At 30.8% G+C, this 18,354-nt stretch overlaps 3 protein-coding genes across 8 annotated transcripts; 1 reads left to right on the forward strand and 2 right to left on the reverse strand.

Annotated features, from left to right (window-relative positions):
* Positions 1 to 2,285: 2,285 nt before the first annotated feature.
* On the forward strand, positions 2,286 to 12,566 carry fra (neogenin protein frazzled). Of its 6 annotated transcripts, XM_070644914.1 has the most exons (12): positions 2,288 to 2,596; positions 3,808 to 4,461; positions 5,996 to 6,307; positions 6,424 to 7,186; positions 7,286 to 7,401; positions 7,668 to 8,298; positions 8,354 to 8,846; positions 9,030 to 10,608; positions 10,677 to 10,860; positions 10,921 to 11,045; positions 11,104 to 11,373; positions 11,449 to 12,564. In XM_070644914.1, the coding sequence occupies exons 2-11, from the start codon at positions 4,356 to 4,358 to the stop codon at positions 11,334 to 11,336; spliced, it is 4,542 nt and encodes a 1,513-aa protein (XP_070501015.1). In that variant the 5' UTR covers positions 2,288 to 2,596; positions 3,808 to 4,355; the 3' UTR covers positions 11,337 to 11,373; positions 11,449 to 12,564. The 6 variants fall into 6 exon arrangements, with proteins under 6 accessions (XP_070501017.1, XP_070501015.1, XP_070501013.1 ...); XM_070644916.1 differs by having other exon boundaries at positions 2,286 to 2,596; positions 11,113 to 12,566; XM_070644912.1 differs by having other exon boundaries at positions 11,104 to 12,563.
* Positions 12,409 to 14,268, reverse strand: LOC139094037 (telomere-associated protein RIF1-like). The gene is made up of 2 exons (XM_070644918.1): positions 13,819 to 14,268; positions 12,409 to 13,761 (listed from the first exon to the last, which is right to left on the reverse strand). The coding sequence occupies exons 1-2, from the start codon at positions 14,185 to 14,187 to the stop codon at positions 12,772 to 12,774; spliced, it is 1,359 nt and encodes a 452-aa protein (XP_070501019.1). The 5' UTR covers positions 14,188 to 14,268; the 3' UTR covers positions 12,409 to 12,771.
* Positions 14,269 to 14,779: 511 nt separating this feature from the next.
* Sec63 (translocation protein Sec63) lies at positions 14,780 to 17,893 on the reverse strand. Its single transcript, XM_070644919.1, has 6 exons — positions 17,760 to 17,893; positions 17,539 to 17,628; positions 15,662 to 17,387; positions 15,521 to 15,605; positions 15,294 to 15,459; positions 14,780 to 15,237 (listed from the first exon to the last, which is right to left on the reverse strand). Exons 1-6 carry the CDS (start codon positions 17,788 to 17,790, stop codon positions 15,059 to 15,061), a joined length of 2,277 nt encoding a protein of 758 aa, XP_070501020.1. The 5' UTR covers positions 17,791 to 17,893; the 3' UTR covers positions 14,780 to 15,058.
* Positions 17,894 to 18,354: the final 461 nt, after the last annotated feature.

Here is an 18,354-nt window from a genome sequence, read left to right on the forward strand (position 1 = left end):
CTAAAAAATTCATCTTTGAATATTTATCACGTTAATTATTGTTATATGCTAAGATTAATGTCTTTTCATCTTCTTCCTTAAAATATGCCAATGCATTTGCTGCTGTTCACTTACATTCATTTTGTGGTTGGATTTTTCTTAATGAAATAAACAGAAAATCTAAACGACAAGTTAATTAAAATTCTAAAGAATATGGTGTCATCTGGAGTCACATTTTTGAGTCATTCATTGAGGAGAGAAATCTACGAAGAAATAAAAACTTAATTCATGATAAGACTGGAATAAAAAAAAGCCATAAAAAGTTTCTTTCCGAAAAAAATTCTTAATTCGAGATGAAACTTCTATTTTTAACAAAAGAAACACACGAAAATAAAAAAGGAAGAAGAAGAAAACTATTTTACACCTCGTTTGCTTTATACTCTGTGAAGAGAATCTATATTATATAATATACATGCACTTCAAGACATTCATGCTGCTTTTCAGAGGTGAAAATAGATATGTAAGAGAGTGGTTGATGAATAATAATGATTAACGAGAAGAGAATATACAGCGTAAAAGAATGTGGAACTGTATAGGAAATTTATAGTTTACTCATTAATGGGTTTAATGGAGAAGTCTCTACGTACTAAATTAAGTTCTTAAAAAAGAAATGAAAAGAAATCTATCTACCTCCTCACTTTAGCCATACTTATCATTTCACAGTCTATTAAAGAAAAATATTATTTAAATTTTCTTCCATAAATTAGGTCTATCCAAAAATGAGATTGATAGACCCCAACCCCTTTGTCACAATGTTTCGATACATAATACTTCTCAGAGCCGATTTCTCCGGTACTGGTATGCTACGGTACGGCATGGTATGGTACTGTATAGGTTCGCCAATTTGCCATGCCAGGTACTGTACCTTACCTTATCGAACCAGTACCAAAGAAATCGGCCCAAGATCTCGAAGTTGACACATACAAATCTGGGTCGACTTCAAACTCCAATTTTTCTTTCTATTTATGTTCACACATTATCAGATCCCCTATACTACCAAATATTGGACGTCACTTCTGAACAATCACTAACTCTTTCGTTCGAACTCGTTAAATTATGTTATTGTTCTTGAGACTATTATTGAGAGTCTATATTACTTTTAATAATCGTATTGACCGGTACAATTTAAGCAATAAAAAAATCAAAGAATCAAAGACACAATAAAGCATAGGCGAGGTGTGTTCGAAATTAATGATTGCGCGATCATAAAGTAAATTATTATTTTATCATCATTCGATATAAAAAACATATGCTTATATTTTGTTACCTTTCATTCAAGTCTGATACACAACAATGTTTTTCATGTTTTATGTGTACCGAAAAAAGCAGAAATACTTACAAGTTGATATGTGGACAGTTTAATTTTAGAGCGCATTTATGGTTAGCAAATCACTTGTAAAGAATTGCTGAAAAATCAGCATTTCATTAAATTAAGGCAATGAATGAGTAGTAGACAGACACATTTTTAACAGAACAGCTTATAAACAAAATTTCATTCTCGAACAAATGTGCTGCCTGAAGATATGACAAAAAACAGTTGCAGAAATGACAAATGAGAATGATTAATTTGCAGATTTGTGAAATTTATAAAATTAGTACGAACTTGTGTTATACTTGTTAAAAATGTCATGCTTTATGTCGCTTTTCGGCGACAACTGATGGGCTTTGTCATTCAAAGAATGTGCAAGGTATGTGATATTAACCAATCTTTTATAGCGTATTTTAGATTAACATTTCTCTGAAGACATTATAGAAATTCTATAAAATGTCGTGAATTATGATTATTGACGGAAATTTTTAAAATATTTGTGGTAAAGTGTCTTGATTCTTAAGCTTTAATTTAATGACGAATTCATTGGGTCATTCGGAATTTGCGATTATCATTAGGGGGGATCATGTGTAATAAGATATCTTATTCTATGACAGAAATTCTTCTATGTGAAGAAGAGATAGAGGGACATAAAAGGGGGTCTCATTCAGTCTACACGTCATTTACGCTTAGAATAATTGAATTTAAATCTAAAAGTTTCAGATACTGATTGATACACACAAATTGTTTTTTAATAGAGCAGATTCAATTAATAAATCTAATAACGAATGAGTAAATATGAAACTTATGTTGGATAGATATATATGAAATGAGAGAATTTTGAACATATCGAAAATTTAACGAAAGACTTTGTATGTAGTGGATGCGGCTTATGAAGACAGTTGAAAATTTTCTTTCTAATAAGATGGACGTATAAATTTTTGTCTCTGTACATTTTAATTAATTTCTTAGTGAAAAGTTATTAAAAATTATACAAAATATAAGTTATCAGGTGGATAAATCTATAATTAAAGGAATTGGTGTGAAAATTCAGTGAAAATCAATCAAAAATCGGTATAAAAAAATCAAAATAAGTTTGTGTAAGAAAAAAAGGAAAAAAATTAACGCCATATAAAATCGATGAATGGAGAGATTAAATGAAAAGCAAAAAATATATACCTCATTTCTTCTGCATTAGTTAAACAGATATATTTGTTCTTCAAAACAGAAATAATAATTTCTTCCAAGGCAAGCAACTTTTTACAACCCATTTTTATTATAACTCTACGTGATGTGATATATACAAAAAAAGTCATGTATTCATATATATTCATACAAAAATATATATATGAATATTAAATGATGAAAATAAGCCTTATAGGAAACAAATGTTCACAGGCCATTAGTAATTTTTACTTTTATGTTCTTCATATTTTACATTTTCATAAATTTTAGCGCATTTTCCTCATCTGGTTTAACTCTAAAACTTGTTTAAGCATTGACAAGTTGTGCTATATATGACTCAAAAAGTGTTTGTTGATAAACAAAATTTATACCTTCGGTCGTAAAAATGTCTTTCTTGTAGTATGGTGTTTATGTCACACAAAATGCGTTAAAGTAACAGACTTACTATTGATTTGCCATTCATTGCCGTACTTTTTAATGGGATGCTGTAAAAAATATACGGTAATGTCTGAATATGAAGTACATAAATAACAAATTTTTTAATGCTGCTGATTCATACGCAAATTTTCAATGGAAAATTCTTATAAGAAGTTTACTGACATTAATCCATTTTAGTAGTTAAAGCAATTACAGTTGATTAAGAATAATCAAATTTAACATGCTCTGAGATTCACAGAATAATAAAATTTATAAAGATAATTCCTTAATTGTTCACGTATAACAATTTCCTTCTTAAATATCTCGACATGTGTATGAAAGAGAAATTTTAGAATAGGTGTGACCAGTAAAACACTAACTTTTCTGCATTAGATTTATAAGTGTGTTAACATTAGCGTCTATCACATGCTAAATAATCATAAAAAAGAGACATTGCGGCACAACGTATGACATTAAAAAATAATATACCATTAGACGTTATGTGAAGATATTAGACACATGACATGACATTACTAAGCAAGTTTTACTTCTTTATTCGGCTTACTCATAAGGTCGTGAATATGATCATAACAAATGACTTTTAACACATGGTCAATATTATCGTTGACTTAACTATTGTTTCAAAGGAGTTAATCAAAAACAAAATAGAGAAAATGCGCTAAACATACAAATTCGTTAAGCTAGGCTTTAAAAGAATTGTATATCTATTAATTTTCTTATTGGTGGTCTCATCCATTTCAAAACAAATTAAAGAAGAAGAAGAAAAAAAAGAACATTAAACTGATAAGCTTTTCTTTTTCTTAAACTCTTATTTTCATTATCAATATCATTTTCAGATAAAAGATAGATAACATCGTAACAATATTTTTGTAAATTATTATCATATGTACCTACGATGATAGGATTGTTTGGAACATTACTCATATCTTCATATAAGTGTGTGTGAATGCAATATCCGCGGCTAATGAAGTGAAATCTCAAGTAAACTCAAATGTTTCGTTAAAAACTCTCATCAGTGTATTCTGAGACTTCATTGTGTAAAGTCGATGAGATTTATTATGCTTGAAAAGTAAATAATGTTGATGATTTATGTGTGAAATCGATGCCTAAAATATAAAATAATACAAGAAAAATATAATAAATCGCGACTGTGCAAAAAAAGAAGTATGAAAAAATAGAAAGAAAGATGTGATAAAATGAAAAATGAATTATAATGTCATTGTTAGAGACAAATCTCACAAGAAAAAAATCTATCCAAATAGAGAAGAATAATGTTGTAAATTAAAGTTTACTAACATATTCAAAAGGAAGAATAAGAAAAAATATACAAAAAGAAGTGAGAGTAAAGTTGAAGGCACCAATCGAATACAAAAATAGTGAAAACATGAAAACAAGGATTTGTCAAAGAAACCTCAAACATTTTGGATTATTAGTTCTCACATCATTACTAGTATTACTATTTTTTATAACAAAATGTGATGCAAGTCAAGGTAAGCAGCATTTTCTACATCAAGTACTTAATAATTCTTCAATCTTTATTGAACAATAAGTAAAAAACCTATTTATTATAAAGTTATAATAATCTCAATATTAATGTGTTTATCAAGCACATTCACTAAAAACTTTGTCTTACTTATTGAATTAATTCTCTAACTCGCAAAATTGTATACAAACGATATGCTTGATTTCGCCTGTTGTCATTGATGCTTAGTTTCTCAAAAAGATAAAAGCTTTTTGTTTTAAAAATTTGCAAATCGAATCCGAAATTTAATTAACTTGTTAAAACCTCAGAAAGGTTAGTCAATGTGCTAGAAATGAACTTGTTTTCTTACGTTTCTTATTCAACAATATAGGCTAAATGTGAGAGAGACATAGCAGTTGTACAATTGTACTCTATATGTTCAGTTTTTAAATATGAGGAGTGAAATATGAAAAGAATAAAGCAATGAAAACAAAATGAACGGAGCAGATGATAGGAATAAGGGAAAAAAGAAAAGAAAAAAAAATCAATCGTTTCTTCTGGCAAACAAATGTTTTAAATTTTTTTAAAATGTTCAATTTAAATACTTTCATCTGCGAAACTGTCGAGCTCCTTGAAATTCAATTGAATGAAAAATTTGAAATTCGTAAAAATAAAACAAATTTTAATAGAACGTATTGATTGCTAATAACAATATTATATCGGAACTATATAATGTTGTTTTTCCTTGCCTTGTTCTCCTTCCTTTATATTTAATTATAAAAATAATTAATATAAAACAATTTCCCTGTAATTATTCGCACCACTGATTGTATATAGTTGGTAGTTATCAACAACGATGATGACACAGAGACAGAGTATATTATTGAAACATTTATATTCTTTATTCACTTTCTTTGATTCTCTTCTCTCATTCTGTACCATTTGTTGTAGGCGTATTGTATATATATGTTTCTACCTTTTTGATTACTTCCTTTAAATGATTTTTACATTAACGATTTCCCGTAAAAATAATGTTCTTAAATATTTACATACTTATAAATAAACCGCCGAAAAACTTTACGACATCTCACATAGAATTAAAATGATTTTCGAGTAATGCATGTAGTCATATTTAAATGAATGAGATGAACAGGATTTATCTATAAATAATGCACAATGAAAAGTGAACAATTTTAATTAAAAAGTAAGAATAACGTCACGCTTATTGAAAATAACAACGCACCTTATAATTTCCTATTATTCTTCCTGTCATTTCCTAAAATGATTACTCATTTTTATATAGCTCATTGATAAGAAATTATGAGCTATAATAATATTAAAAATTCTCAAAGATATTGATGCATCGACACGATGATGACATATTTTGCAAAACCTCAATCTTGACCTAAGCATCAATATGTTCGATAATGTAGACAAAGTGTTTTGAATAATTTATTTCAATTTGAAATATGTGTTTGAGAAACCTAGAGAGAAAATTTATTGTAAAGTATAGTCGTACATTTATTGTAAAATTTATGACTGAAAATCGTGTATTTTTCTAGTACTGGAGTTCACATTAGAGCCGTCAGATACAGTTGTGCCTGAAGGAAGTTCGGTTTTGCTGCAGTGCGCAGGCAAAACTAGCAAGAAAATTAGTCATAGTAAGGATGAAAAGTTAATACCTAATATAAGATGGCGAGGCCCAGATGGGCAAGATATTGGAATTGATACATTTATAACGCAACTGAAAAATGGATCATTATATATAAGTTCAGTAAATGAGAATCGTGGTCTCACTGGAAATTATCAGTGCTTGCTGAGTGTAGACGGGTTGGGAACAATTGTCAGTCGAACAGCACGCTTATCAATAGCTTGTAAGTTATTTTAGATTAATCTCATCAAATAAACTATTTTTCTTATCTTTAATTAATTATATCACATATTATGACATGTGCATTTATTTTTTCATGTTATCATCATATTGCTAAAGCAGCACAACCTGAAGTAAATCAAGAATCAAATGAAATCTATCTTGATCTTGGCCATATAGCTTATGTAAAATGCATGACTAGTCAAACGTTGATGAATATCAATGACAAAAATTTCAAAGTACAATGGTTTAAGGATGATGTACCATTTAAAATTGATAGTACTCGAATGTCAATTCTTCCCACGGCGTCACTAGAAATTGACGATATTACATTTGATGATCGTGGAACATATCAATGTAATGTGTCGTATGAAAGTTATTCACGTGCGAGTAGTAAAACAAATTTAAACGTAAAATCACCTTCTGGAAATCCGGTAGCCTTTGCAGCACCAAACTTTATTATTCGTCCTGTCACACAGACTGTTAAAGAGGGTGAACAAGTAATTTTGGAGTGTGCTGCTAACGGAAATCCTAAGCCTAAAATTATATGGCTTCGGAATGGCATAGATATTGATTTTAATGATTTGGATTCGAGATTTAGAATGATTGGAACAGGATCATTACAAATTACTTCTGTTGAGGACAATGATAGTGGAGATTATCAATGTCGTGCAAGTAACTCGGTCGATTCAATGGATGCAATTGCAACATTAAACGTACAAATTCCACCGAAATTTGTTCAAGCACCGCAAGATAAAATTGCTAACGAAAAGGATGAATTAGAGCTTGCATGTCTAATCTACGGCAAACCAACACCAACCATTCAGTGGTTGAAAAATGGAGACTTGATAACACCAAACGATTACATGCAAATTTCTGGAGGGTAAGAAAACTTTAAATCTAATAATAATTATTACATCATGCTGTTTTCTCCTTCCATTGTATTCTTTCTTACCCTTTTCACATTTCTCATACCATTTAGACATAATTTAAAAATTCTTGGCCTAATAAGTTCCGACTCAGGGATGTTTCAATGTATTGGAACAAATTCTGCTGGTAGTGTTCAAGCATCAGCATATTTAGAAGTCCTTCAAATAGGTAAGATTTTCCTTTTTTTTGTTTTTTAACACGTTGGTAGTTGTGAATAGGAAAATATATTTTTTAGCCTTAATTTATTTTTATCATCAATATAATTTCTCATACTCATGATCTTATGTTAATAATTTTTATTTCATTTCTTTATTCTATTTTCATCATTTAATTTCGTTGTGGTTGATTGTGTGCTTATGATTATCATCAATTTTTGGTTTTGATTTGGATGATTATGTTTTTGGAATTTGTAAATAAATCAATTGATAAAAAAGGATCTAAAAAGCAGAAAAATAAGAAATTTACATCTACAACCTCAACGACAACTAAAAAACCCACTAAGCCTGATTTGAAAAGCATGATTAAAATTTCAAAAAATTCTAATGAACCTGACTCATTATTGCAAAAATCTAGTAATAATAAGAACTTATCTAAACAAGCTCTTGATAGTCTTCTGTCAAGAAATAAAAATTCACAATTTTCACCGAGTAAATTTCAAGATTCAAATGATTATCTTGAAAGATTGAATGACAATCAACAATCAGATATTGAGGATGACGAATATGACGAAAATGACGATGAAGAAGGTTCAATTCATCCGATTGATATTGACACAGATCCAAATAAACTTTTGCATGCATTGACAAATCCTAACAGAAATCACGATTCTGATATTTCTCATTTCTCTAATTCACAAATGAAAATTGTCACTCGAAAACCACCATTCCTTCAAACTGTAGAAGACAATAAGCACATTTTAGTTCCATTGCCGGGTCCACCAAGAGCAGTTCAAGCGCAGATTATTAAACCTCGATTTGTAACGCTTAATTGGCTAGAGCCGGGAAAAAATCCTGATGAAGTTGTATCATATACAGTTTATTACAAAATGAATGCACCTGATGCAAGGTAAGTTTACTTAGACTGAATATTTAAATTAAATTACATGACTAAATAATTACAGAGAACGAAAAATCAAAACAAATTCCCGAGACGAACAGGAAGCCAACATTCAATCCTTATTGCCAGGAAAAACTTATCATTTTCGAGTTGTTGCTAATAGTAATCATGGCCCTGGCGAGTCATCAGAAATTCTAGAGATTTCAACACAATCAGAAGAAAATATGGCAGGACCACCAGAAAATTTCAAAGGAGCTGCATTTTCACATGATGAGATATTCTTACAATGGGATCCACCACGTGAAACAAATGGCCTGATTTCAAACTATCGAGTCTATTTTGCAGAGGGTGAAAATGGAGAAGATCAATTTTATGATACGAAATCAAACGAGTTCATGCTCACTCAACTAAGGAGTTATTGCGAATATACAATATCGGTAGTAGCATTCAATCAAAATGGGATGGGCAATCCCTCACAAGAAATATTAGTAAAAACGTTCTCGAACACACCTTCTGAAGAACCATCGAATATTACAGTAGAAGCAACGAGCTCAACGGTAAGTGAAAAGAAATTAATGAAAATTTACATAAGTGATTTTATCTAGACATATGCATATTCATGTTAATCTATCTACCTACCCTTGTCTTTTATAAACTATTTAATTTTAGTCCATTCGAAACCTTTTTAATCTATATTTCTTTATTATTTTCTTTTCTCTCTTCACATCTTACTACAATAGTCAATTAGTATACGTTGGGAGGCTCCACCTCCTGAGCATAGAAATGGTCCGATTACAGGATATAAAATGAAATATAGAAAGGTTAAAAAATCTGGTATACAAACGGAAACTACCCCCGGAAATGTGCGATTTTATGAATTAACGAATCTGGAAAAAATGTCTGCATATCAAATTAAAATAGCAGCAATGACAATCAATGGTACGGGGCCATTTAGTGACTGGATAAATGTTGAAACATATGCGAATGATTTAGATGAAACTCAAGTTCCTGGTGAACCTGGGTGGATTCGAACGAAACCGGCTGCAAATAGCATCATTGTATCTTGGGGTCCTCCAGTTCAACAAGATGTAAAAGTAAGAGCATACATTTTAGGATGGGGAAAAGGAATTCCAGATGAAGCTACACATGAATTGGACGAAAATGGTCGAGCATTTGAAATTCGAGATTTAGAAGCTAATAGTGAATATGTGATAGCATTAAGAGCACGTAATAATGTAGGAGACGGTCCGCCGAAATATGATACAACTAGAACACGAGAAGATTTAGTTAACGAACCGTCACAACCATTAGAAGTTCCAGTCGGCTTACGAGCAATTCCAATGAGTGGATCAACAATTGTTGTATACTGGACAGATACAACTTTAGGAAAAAGTCAACATGTTACCGATAATCGTTTTTATACAGTCAGATATAGTTCAACAGGATCAACACGCTATCGATATCACAACACTACCGATTTGAATTGTATGATTCTTGATCTTAAGCCAAATACTCAATACGAATTTGAAGTAAAAGTAGTAAAAGGAAGACGTGAATCTTCTTGGTCTATGTCTGTACTTAATACAACACTGCCAGCATCTCCAGCATTGCCACCGAGAGACCTTAAAGTGACACTTTTGGATGACAAATCACCTTTAAGTGTTCATTTATCTTGGGCTCCACCAAAACATTCACAACCCATAACAAATTATATGATTTTGTATACAACAGATTCTGAAAAACGTGACCGTGAATGGAGTTACGAATACGTTCCAGCAGATAAAACATCTGTAATTATCAATCAATTGACACCACATACAACCTACTTTTTCAAAGTACAATCTAAACATGGAAAGATTTTAGGACCATTTTCAGCAATGGTTTCCGTACGAACCGGAGCTCAAGCAATGGTTTCAAATGAAGCTATTCCAGCATCGAATATTTTGCTTACAACTGAAATTTTTTATGCTTTGATTGGTGGAATAATTTTACTAGCAGTAATTATTGTTATAGTTATTGCAATGATATTTTGCCGACGAAAACCACAGGAAACTCCTGAACATAAGAAAAGTTACCAGAAGAATCAAGCAGGACAAATTAAACCGCCTGATTTATGGATACATCATGATCAAATGGAATTGAAAAATATTGAGAAAACTACTTTACATCCAACAACACCTGGTTGCAGTGATGGTGCTTCAAGTAGTGGTGCAATGACTTTACCGCGATCTGTTGGTCATGATTTTGAAACAGACACACAATTCCCCGCTCATATAACAAATTCTTTAGATAAGCGAACTTATGTTGCAGGCTATATGAGTAAGATTTATTGCTTTATATTTTATTCCTTCATTAATTTCCACTTCAATTCATATTTACTAACTTAGCGAATTCAATGAGTTCATCAGCATCAGACCGTCCACAATATCCAAGAACCCAATATAATATTCAACGACCGCCACATATTTCCACAATGGATCCTTCTATCTCACAACAAAATATTCAAGGAGGCTCAATGATTCATTCTCCTGAAAATCCATATGCCTATGATGTAGTACCACCAAACTACAGGTAGACTCTCTATGTTAATTAAACTATTTAAAAACTAACACTTTTTTTTCTCGTTATTAGCAACCCAAATATGGCTTTTCCAGGAATTCCTGTAGAAGTTGGAAAACATAGAGGTCATCCATTAAAAAGTTTCAGCATTCCAGCACCACCATCAAATACTCCACTTATTCCAAACTCTAAACCAGGTAACATCCTCAAACATTAAATATTTTTTCAAATTAAAGAGATATTAAATGTTTCCAGTTCCTGCAGTAACAATAAGACCACAAAATTCATCCCCATACAAAAAATCAGCAACAACGACACCATCATCATCGAATAGACTTCAAACAGGTTTACTAGTGCCACATTCCTCCGATGAGATTCAAGCACTTCGGCCGTCAACATCGACAGAAGAATTGAATCAAGAAATGGCCAACTTGGAAGGCTTAATGAAGGATCTCAGTGCAATTACAGCAAGTGAATTTGAATGTTAGAACTGTGAGAGAGCTCAGCTCTGCATGTGAAACTAAAGTAAATTAAAAAGTGTCTGTCTCTCTGTCTGTCGCTTACTCACTTCTCCAAATTGATTTTTTTTCTTTACTAAAGAAGAAGCACGAGGAGAAGAAAATGTACCATGTACATATATCGTATGAATGAATGAACAGAAATGATTATTACTTTATGAAGAAAAATTTATGTACTTTTGTGTTATATATATACTACATACATATAATATGTATTTATTCGAGGAGAAAAATCCAAAAACAAAACAAGAAATGAATTAAAACATGTACTGACTTTGAGTAAGAATGCATTTTTAGATTGTAACAAAAAAGAAAAACGCAACCGAAGAAACCCCCAAAAGGAATAAGGAAAATTTGGGATCGAGTAATTTTAGAGCAAACTTTTTTTAAATAAACCATCACCATCCATTACAATTTAGACGATGAATACCATTACATCACTTTTTATGTATGTGCATTTAACTTCAATTTTTTTCATTATTATCTAATTTAAAGAAAAAGTGAACAATGAAGAATGACTAAATTTAGTGTAGACAAGTCAAAAACTTTTGTACCAATAATAAAATAATGTGGGAATCGACATGATTACAATAAACAGGAACCATTTAAAATGCATCGTGAATGTAAATAATTTATCATATTCATAAACATCATGTCTGCCAGTCATTTTACACGCTTTTATTCTAAAGCAGATTGGACAGTTGAATGATATGAATTCCTTAGATGATCAGTGGATTGTGTCAATAGTTAGTTCCCTCAGAAACTGTAAAATAACTGAAAATAATCAAAGCATACACCGATATTGAAATTTATGCCCTAGAATTGGAGATAGTTTAAATTTTCACGAATATTCGCTAGATAATTTTTAAGGAATCGATTAACACGACGAAAATTGTATTTTTCAGTTTTAAGTTCTTTTATATGAAATTGTGATTTTTAATAAGAAAATAAGGTAGCTTAATTTATTAAAACAAAACTAATTTACAGACAAGAAATCAAAAAGAATTTTATTCTCTTATATTTTTTTGTTTATTTTCTTTCGTACAATGCTTAGTTTTAGACTTTCCATTCTCAAATATGTTCGCCAATACAAAACATGAAAAAAAAAAAATACCTAAAATAATTAAAAATTTTAGTGCCATTACATTTGGTTCTAAGTCTAATAAATTTCATCTTTAATATGTCATACGATTTAAATTTATTCCTTCCTCTTCTATCAACTATTACAGATTCATAAAGAGCCTATATGTCATTAATAAAATTAAACTGATTTTTTATGAAAGCAAAAAAAAGAACAAATAAAAAATTTTTAAAATGAAAAAAAAAGAGGTAAATCTGTACCCTTAATCTTAATTATAATTATTCTTAAACTAAGAAATATTACTTAATTTCCAGCAATGAAATTTCAAAATGGACCCTGAATAATATTCGAACGAAGAAACTCATGGACGGTGTCGAGAACTTCAATTTTCTGCATATTTGTGAATAAAAGTTTCAACAGTTCTTGCACTTCTTTTTGGTCATTTATAATCTCATGTGTAGTAGCTGTTTTCTTAATTAGGTAATGCATTATTGCTCTATTCATTCTATTGACTTCAAAATCAATATCGTTATCGTCACAAACATTAACTTTGTGAATTAAATAATTTATAATACTAGGAATTGTAAGTTTTTGGCAGACTGCTGAAACTGAATTTTCTTGGATAGTGTGAGATAAGAAGTCTTTTGAATGATTCTCAGAAAATGTTTCAAGCACTTTGTGTTTAATTCGATCATTAAGTTTCATCATTTTCGACAGATGATTGATAACGTTGGAAGTTTTATCGAGTTGTTCAGCTGTCATTTTAGTATGTTTTGAATCTTGTGTCGGTAAAAATTCGTTTAATATTTCATTTTCGCCAACCTTTGACAAAACACTTTGAATAAGCTCTTTACGTTTAAGTGATTCATCATGATTCTCTAAAAGCTTCTCAAAAATCTCATTGAATGTGAAATTTTTTGCAACATAATCCATCAATTCGTTCTTATCCTTAAAAATAAGTTTTGTACCATCTTCAGACATTTCTTGATCAGTTATGTCTTCATTAATTTCCTCTGATGATGTTGTTATGTCCGTGTTTTGAGGGTTTTCATCGTAATCATGATCCATTGAGATTGTATCAACTTCGAGTTCTTCAGTTTTTATTTTAACTTCTTCCTGTATAATTGCTTCTTTTTTATTATCGGCAGGTGCAATAAGGTTTTCCTTATTTTCACAGTCTTCATCATCTTGTTCAACATTCTCTTCGTATGTTAAGCATCGAATCAAACTGTTTTGTTTTTGTCGTTCTTCTTCTTCTGTTACTAAATATTCCTTTGTTGTAGACACAGGATCATTAAAACTTACTCGTTTCCTCTATAAATTAAAAACATTTACATGTATGTCCCATAACAATTGCATTGTTTAACTTACCTTAGCTGAATTATTTTGAGAAGGTGAATCTGGAGTTTCAATTACTGCATTTTTCCTCTTACTAAGTATTCCGGAAGAAGGACTTGCCATTAAATTTGGAGTTCCATTAGAAAATTTTAAATAGTCCTGATCTGCTGATTTTTTTTCAGCTCTTTCCATCAAGTCTTTATTGCCATTCTTACTCAACGATAAACGTTTTGTTAATTGTGGTGATACATTAATTTTGTTACTTTTTACTAGATCTAGGAATCTAGCTCCTCTAGAATGGCTTTTAATAATTGGAGACACCAAATTTAAATGGAGTTTCTTCTGACTGCTATCCATTATTGAGAATTCGCTTAAACTTGGTGATTTCGTAGCTACTTGCATTATGAATGTTTATGATACCTTTTGAGATTTTTTTCGAGCACAAAAAACACAGATTAATTAATAAGTTTTAAAATAAGATTCACAAAGTTTCAAGCCTTAAAAAAATTGAGCGGGAAAATTTTAGCACTCACAGGGTTGTTTTTTACGAAAAATTTTATAAACTTTTACCAAGACACATTTAGTTATGTTTATTGTAGGTATAGTTTGAAACTAAGTAGTTTAGGTTTTATTATCCTAAACATGTTGAAACATAATCTGTTTAGTACCTATTTATCATCATTGCAATTTTGTTTCTAATTGCCAACCCTGGATTTTTAGCATTAATTTAAAAAATGACCGTTATTATAAAGACAGCTCAGGTAAAATTTTATATGCTTCAGAATTGAAGTTTGAATGCTATTCTTGTACCTGGTATGATGCATCATTACCAATTCAATTTATTAATATTAACATGTGTGCCAACTCAGTTCTACAAACCTGTGATTGATTGTGGCATTTCCAACATTATTTTTATGATTGAATGGACAAATTTTGATAGGAAACTTAATTATGATAACAGCTGATGAAAAATTGATAATAAATAACAAGTAAATTTATGGATTAACCACGGATTGATTTTTTATTAAAGATTATTCAATGCCTTCCAAAAAAATATTCAACTAGTGATACCTTAACTAATATGCATGAATTGGAAAAATAGTTTATTATCAAAACTGATTGGTCTTCAGATTTATATTGAGACCAATATAAAACAAAGTTATGTCAAGTGGACAAAGGTGAAAAGTTTCATGATTCCAATTATCTAATCATGAAGGATGATTTAGAAAAGACAAATAAAAAAATGCAGTTCAGTTGATTTTGGAGAGAATTATTACTTCTCAGCATCAGACATTTCTGAATCTGTTGTGAATTCACTCTCATTATTTTTCTCTTCTTGATGCTCCTCTTCAGACTCGCTAATATCCCATTGTGGGTGTTCGGTAGGAATAGCAGGAGCTTCCTTAACGTCTAATTTCAAGTCTAATTGTTGATCCATTCCCATGTATGAATCTATCAAAAAAATAATTAATAAAATTGTAACACGAGCATATTTCAAGACATTTTACCTGATCTTAAACAAACAGTAAAAGTAAAGACACCTGGCCATCTTGGAGCTGTAAATTTCAATTGCACTTCTTGATGATCAACTAAATTAGTGACATGAAACGGAGCAGTTAATAATGTTTGTGATTTTCTGTCGCAAATATAAGTCCACCAATATTCTTGCTTGTCCTGTGGAACAAATAAAATTTTAATTTATTGCTTTTATTAATAATCGTTTTGTGTGACTTACTTCAGGATATAATGGACTATGAACACTGTGCGATGTCTTCGACCTTCCTTCTAACTTCTCACGTTTATTGATTTTCTGTTGGAACCTATAAAAACATTTAATATTGTTAAACTGTAGTCAAAATAAATTGTAATCACTTACTTTTCCCATTCCATATCGTCGTCCTCAACAGACGAATTCTTTTTTTCATCGTCTGTTGTACGATCATCTTCGGGAGCATTTTCATTGTCACTTTCAGCACTAGACTCGTCGGCGTCGGAATCATTTGATTCCTTGATTGGTTTAGCATTTTGCTGTGGATCTTTTGTATCCTTTACATTAGTAGTTGCTGCTTGCTTCATAACACCAATAACTGGTTTAGATTTTGAAGATTTCGATTTAGGTTTTCCTTTGTGGCTCTTGGATTTAAGCCAAACTGGTTTTTTTGATACCGGCTGAACATTTTCTTTCTGATCATTATTATCAGCATTTTCATCTGCTTGTTTATCTTCACTATTCTCTTTAATATTTTGTTTTTCAACTGCTGTTGAATCACCGAATAATTCTCTCATGCTTCGTCGCACAAGATTCACAGTTACAGTCACAATTGCACCAGCCGTGACTACATTAGTATTTTCATCATCAACAACCTCCACCTTAAAGCTAAAATCAATGAGTGGCATTTTGCCTAGAACTTTAATAACATCATCATATTCCTGATCACTAAAATCTCTCAACAGACTTCGACTCTCTTCATGCGGAAGTTTTGCAAATTGCTGTAGACTCTTAATGTATCGCTTCTTATTGACAAAATATTTTAGATTATCTTCCGTCAAGTGTGGTAATTGAAGAAGTGGACTCTTAAATTCCCATAAGCCTTGAATCAACATTGGTGCTAGTTTCATACAATTTTCAATTGTCTCAATTGATGGTAATTTTGAGGCTGAAATTCTTCCAGCATATGCTAACATAATTAATTGATTAACTACAGAGACCATTTCCTGTACTAAATAAGGTGCCTTTCTCAACACAAATTGTCTGTCTTTTTCCAATGTATTAGGATTTAATGGTAAACGTGACAAATGTGCGTGAATTAATGCTCTTGTTTTAACTGAATATAGTCGACATAATGGGATTTCCTTACATTTTTCGTTTAGATGAGGCAATAATTTAATCAATGATGGAACTTCTTCGTTATCAGTTGGACGTTCGATGACTTGGGAATTGTGTCGTTTATCGAATTCCAGGGATGCTGCTAAAATCATAATTACTCTCTTCAAAGCCATATTTGGAGTTTTATGGAAAAAGTAAAAGTATAATTGCGTTGTATCAAGCAATACTTTATCACCACTAAAACGAATACTTCGATACCACCAAGTTCCAACAGTTATAGGTAGAGCACCCATAAAAACAAGTGCATAAAGTCCCAATACCCAAACTGAATTTTCCTTTTCAACAATCCAGGCAGGGAGAGCAATACCGAAACTCATTGCAGACGGTCCGTCTGGATTTCCATATTTCTCCCAATTTTTCCTAGCATCATCATCTGTCAGAGCTTTATATGCTTTCGTTAATTTAACGAATGCTTTCTCATCACCAGTCTCCTTATCAGGATGCAATACAATCGATTGTTTATGATAAGCTCTTTTGACTTCACTCTTTGATGAACCTAAAGGAACTCCGAGAATTTCATAGGGATCAAAGTTGGACATTTCATAGTCGAATTGTGATACTTTGTATGTTAAAAAGATGAGTAGAGCCCAACCGAAAATTATTGAGCATTTTACAGCTAGTGTTTTAACATTTTTATATGGGTCAGCATTGGCAATAATTATTCGCTTTTTACAGCATCCTTCACACTGACATTCTTCCTTCGTTTTATTGGGGTCTAAAATTGTATGATTTTTATAAAAATGTGTCATTAGTACAAGTCATGACTCAGGGAAGCAGAAAATTAATTAAACATTCGTGCACGTTTAACAATTTACTGTTATCTCTGTACTCTAATTTCTTTTATTATTAATGTAAAGTGTAAGTACCTTCAGTTTTCTTCTTTGGCCAGAAATAAAACGTGGCTGGAATCAATATCAGCGCTAGAAATGATAGTATGAAGTAGAAGAATGTGCTCCCTAAAAAGAAAGTATCAAAGATTAAAAATTAACACTATTCGGCAATCTCAAAAAATAAATTTAATTTTCTAACTAAAATTGTCTATAAATTGACTGAGATTTCATAATGTCCTTATTGGACAAGTACTTACCACTCTCATCGTATTGAAACTTTTGTCCCATTTCCTTTAATTCACTACTTTTTAGAATAAATACCTATTTAAAAAAGGTTTTGTCATCAATTTTGATATATTTTCAAACCTGGAGACTTTTTCCGTAAAATATCTCCAATAAATTTGAATTCACACCGTTGCGATAGGTAGCGCTGTAGTTCTTATGAATATTCAATAAGCTTAAATTAATTTATTCCAGGAGTAATTCTCAAAATACATGCAAGAGAATAGAACTAATTAAAACCGTTAAAATATATTTAAATTATATTTTGATATTTTTTTCAGATTGCCTTAATAAAAATTTTACTCGTTTTATGCAGCCAAAACAAGTTACTGAATGCCCTGTGCTATTTAATCACATAAACCCTAAACTCGTGAATTGACATCCTGAAAAGTCTTTTATTAGTGTGAGGCAAATTTTTGTCATTTTTCCAATTCAAATTTTTCTTTGTTTGCAAACATTCACCATAACCACAACTTTCGATATGAAAAATTCAAAATCTCTAAATCAGTTAATATTTCTCTGAATTTTTTGCTACTTAGTAAACTCAATGCTGAAATTAATATATTTAAC

This window comes from Chironomus tepperi, unplaced genomic scaffold, assembly GCF_022539635.2.
Source record: "Chironomus tepperi strain 1889 unplaced genomic scaffold, CSIRO-AGI_Ctep_v1 contig_349, whole genome shotgun sequence".
Lineage (NCBI taxonomy): Eukaryota > Metazoa > Arthropoda > Insecta > Diptera > Chironomidae > Chironomus > Chironomus tepperi.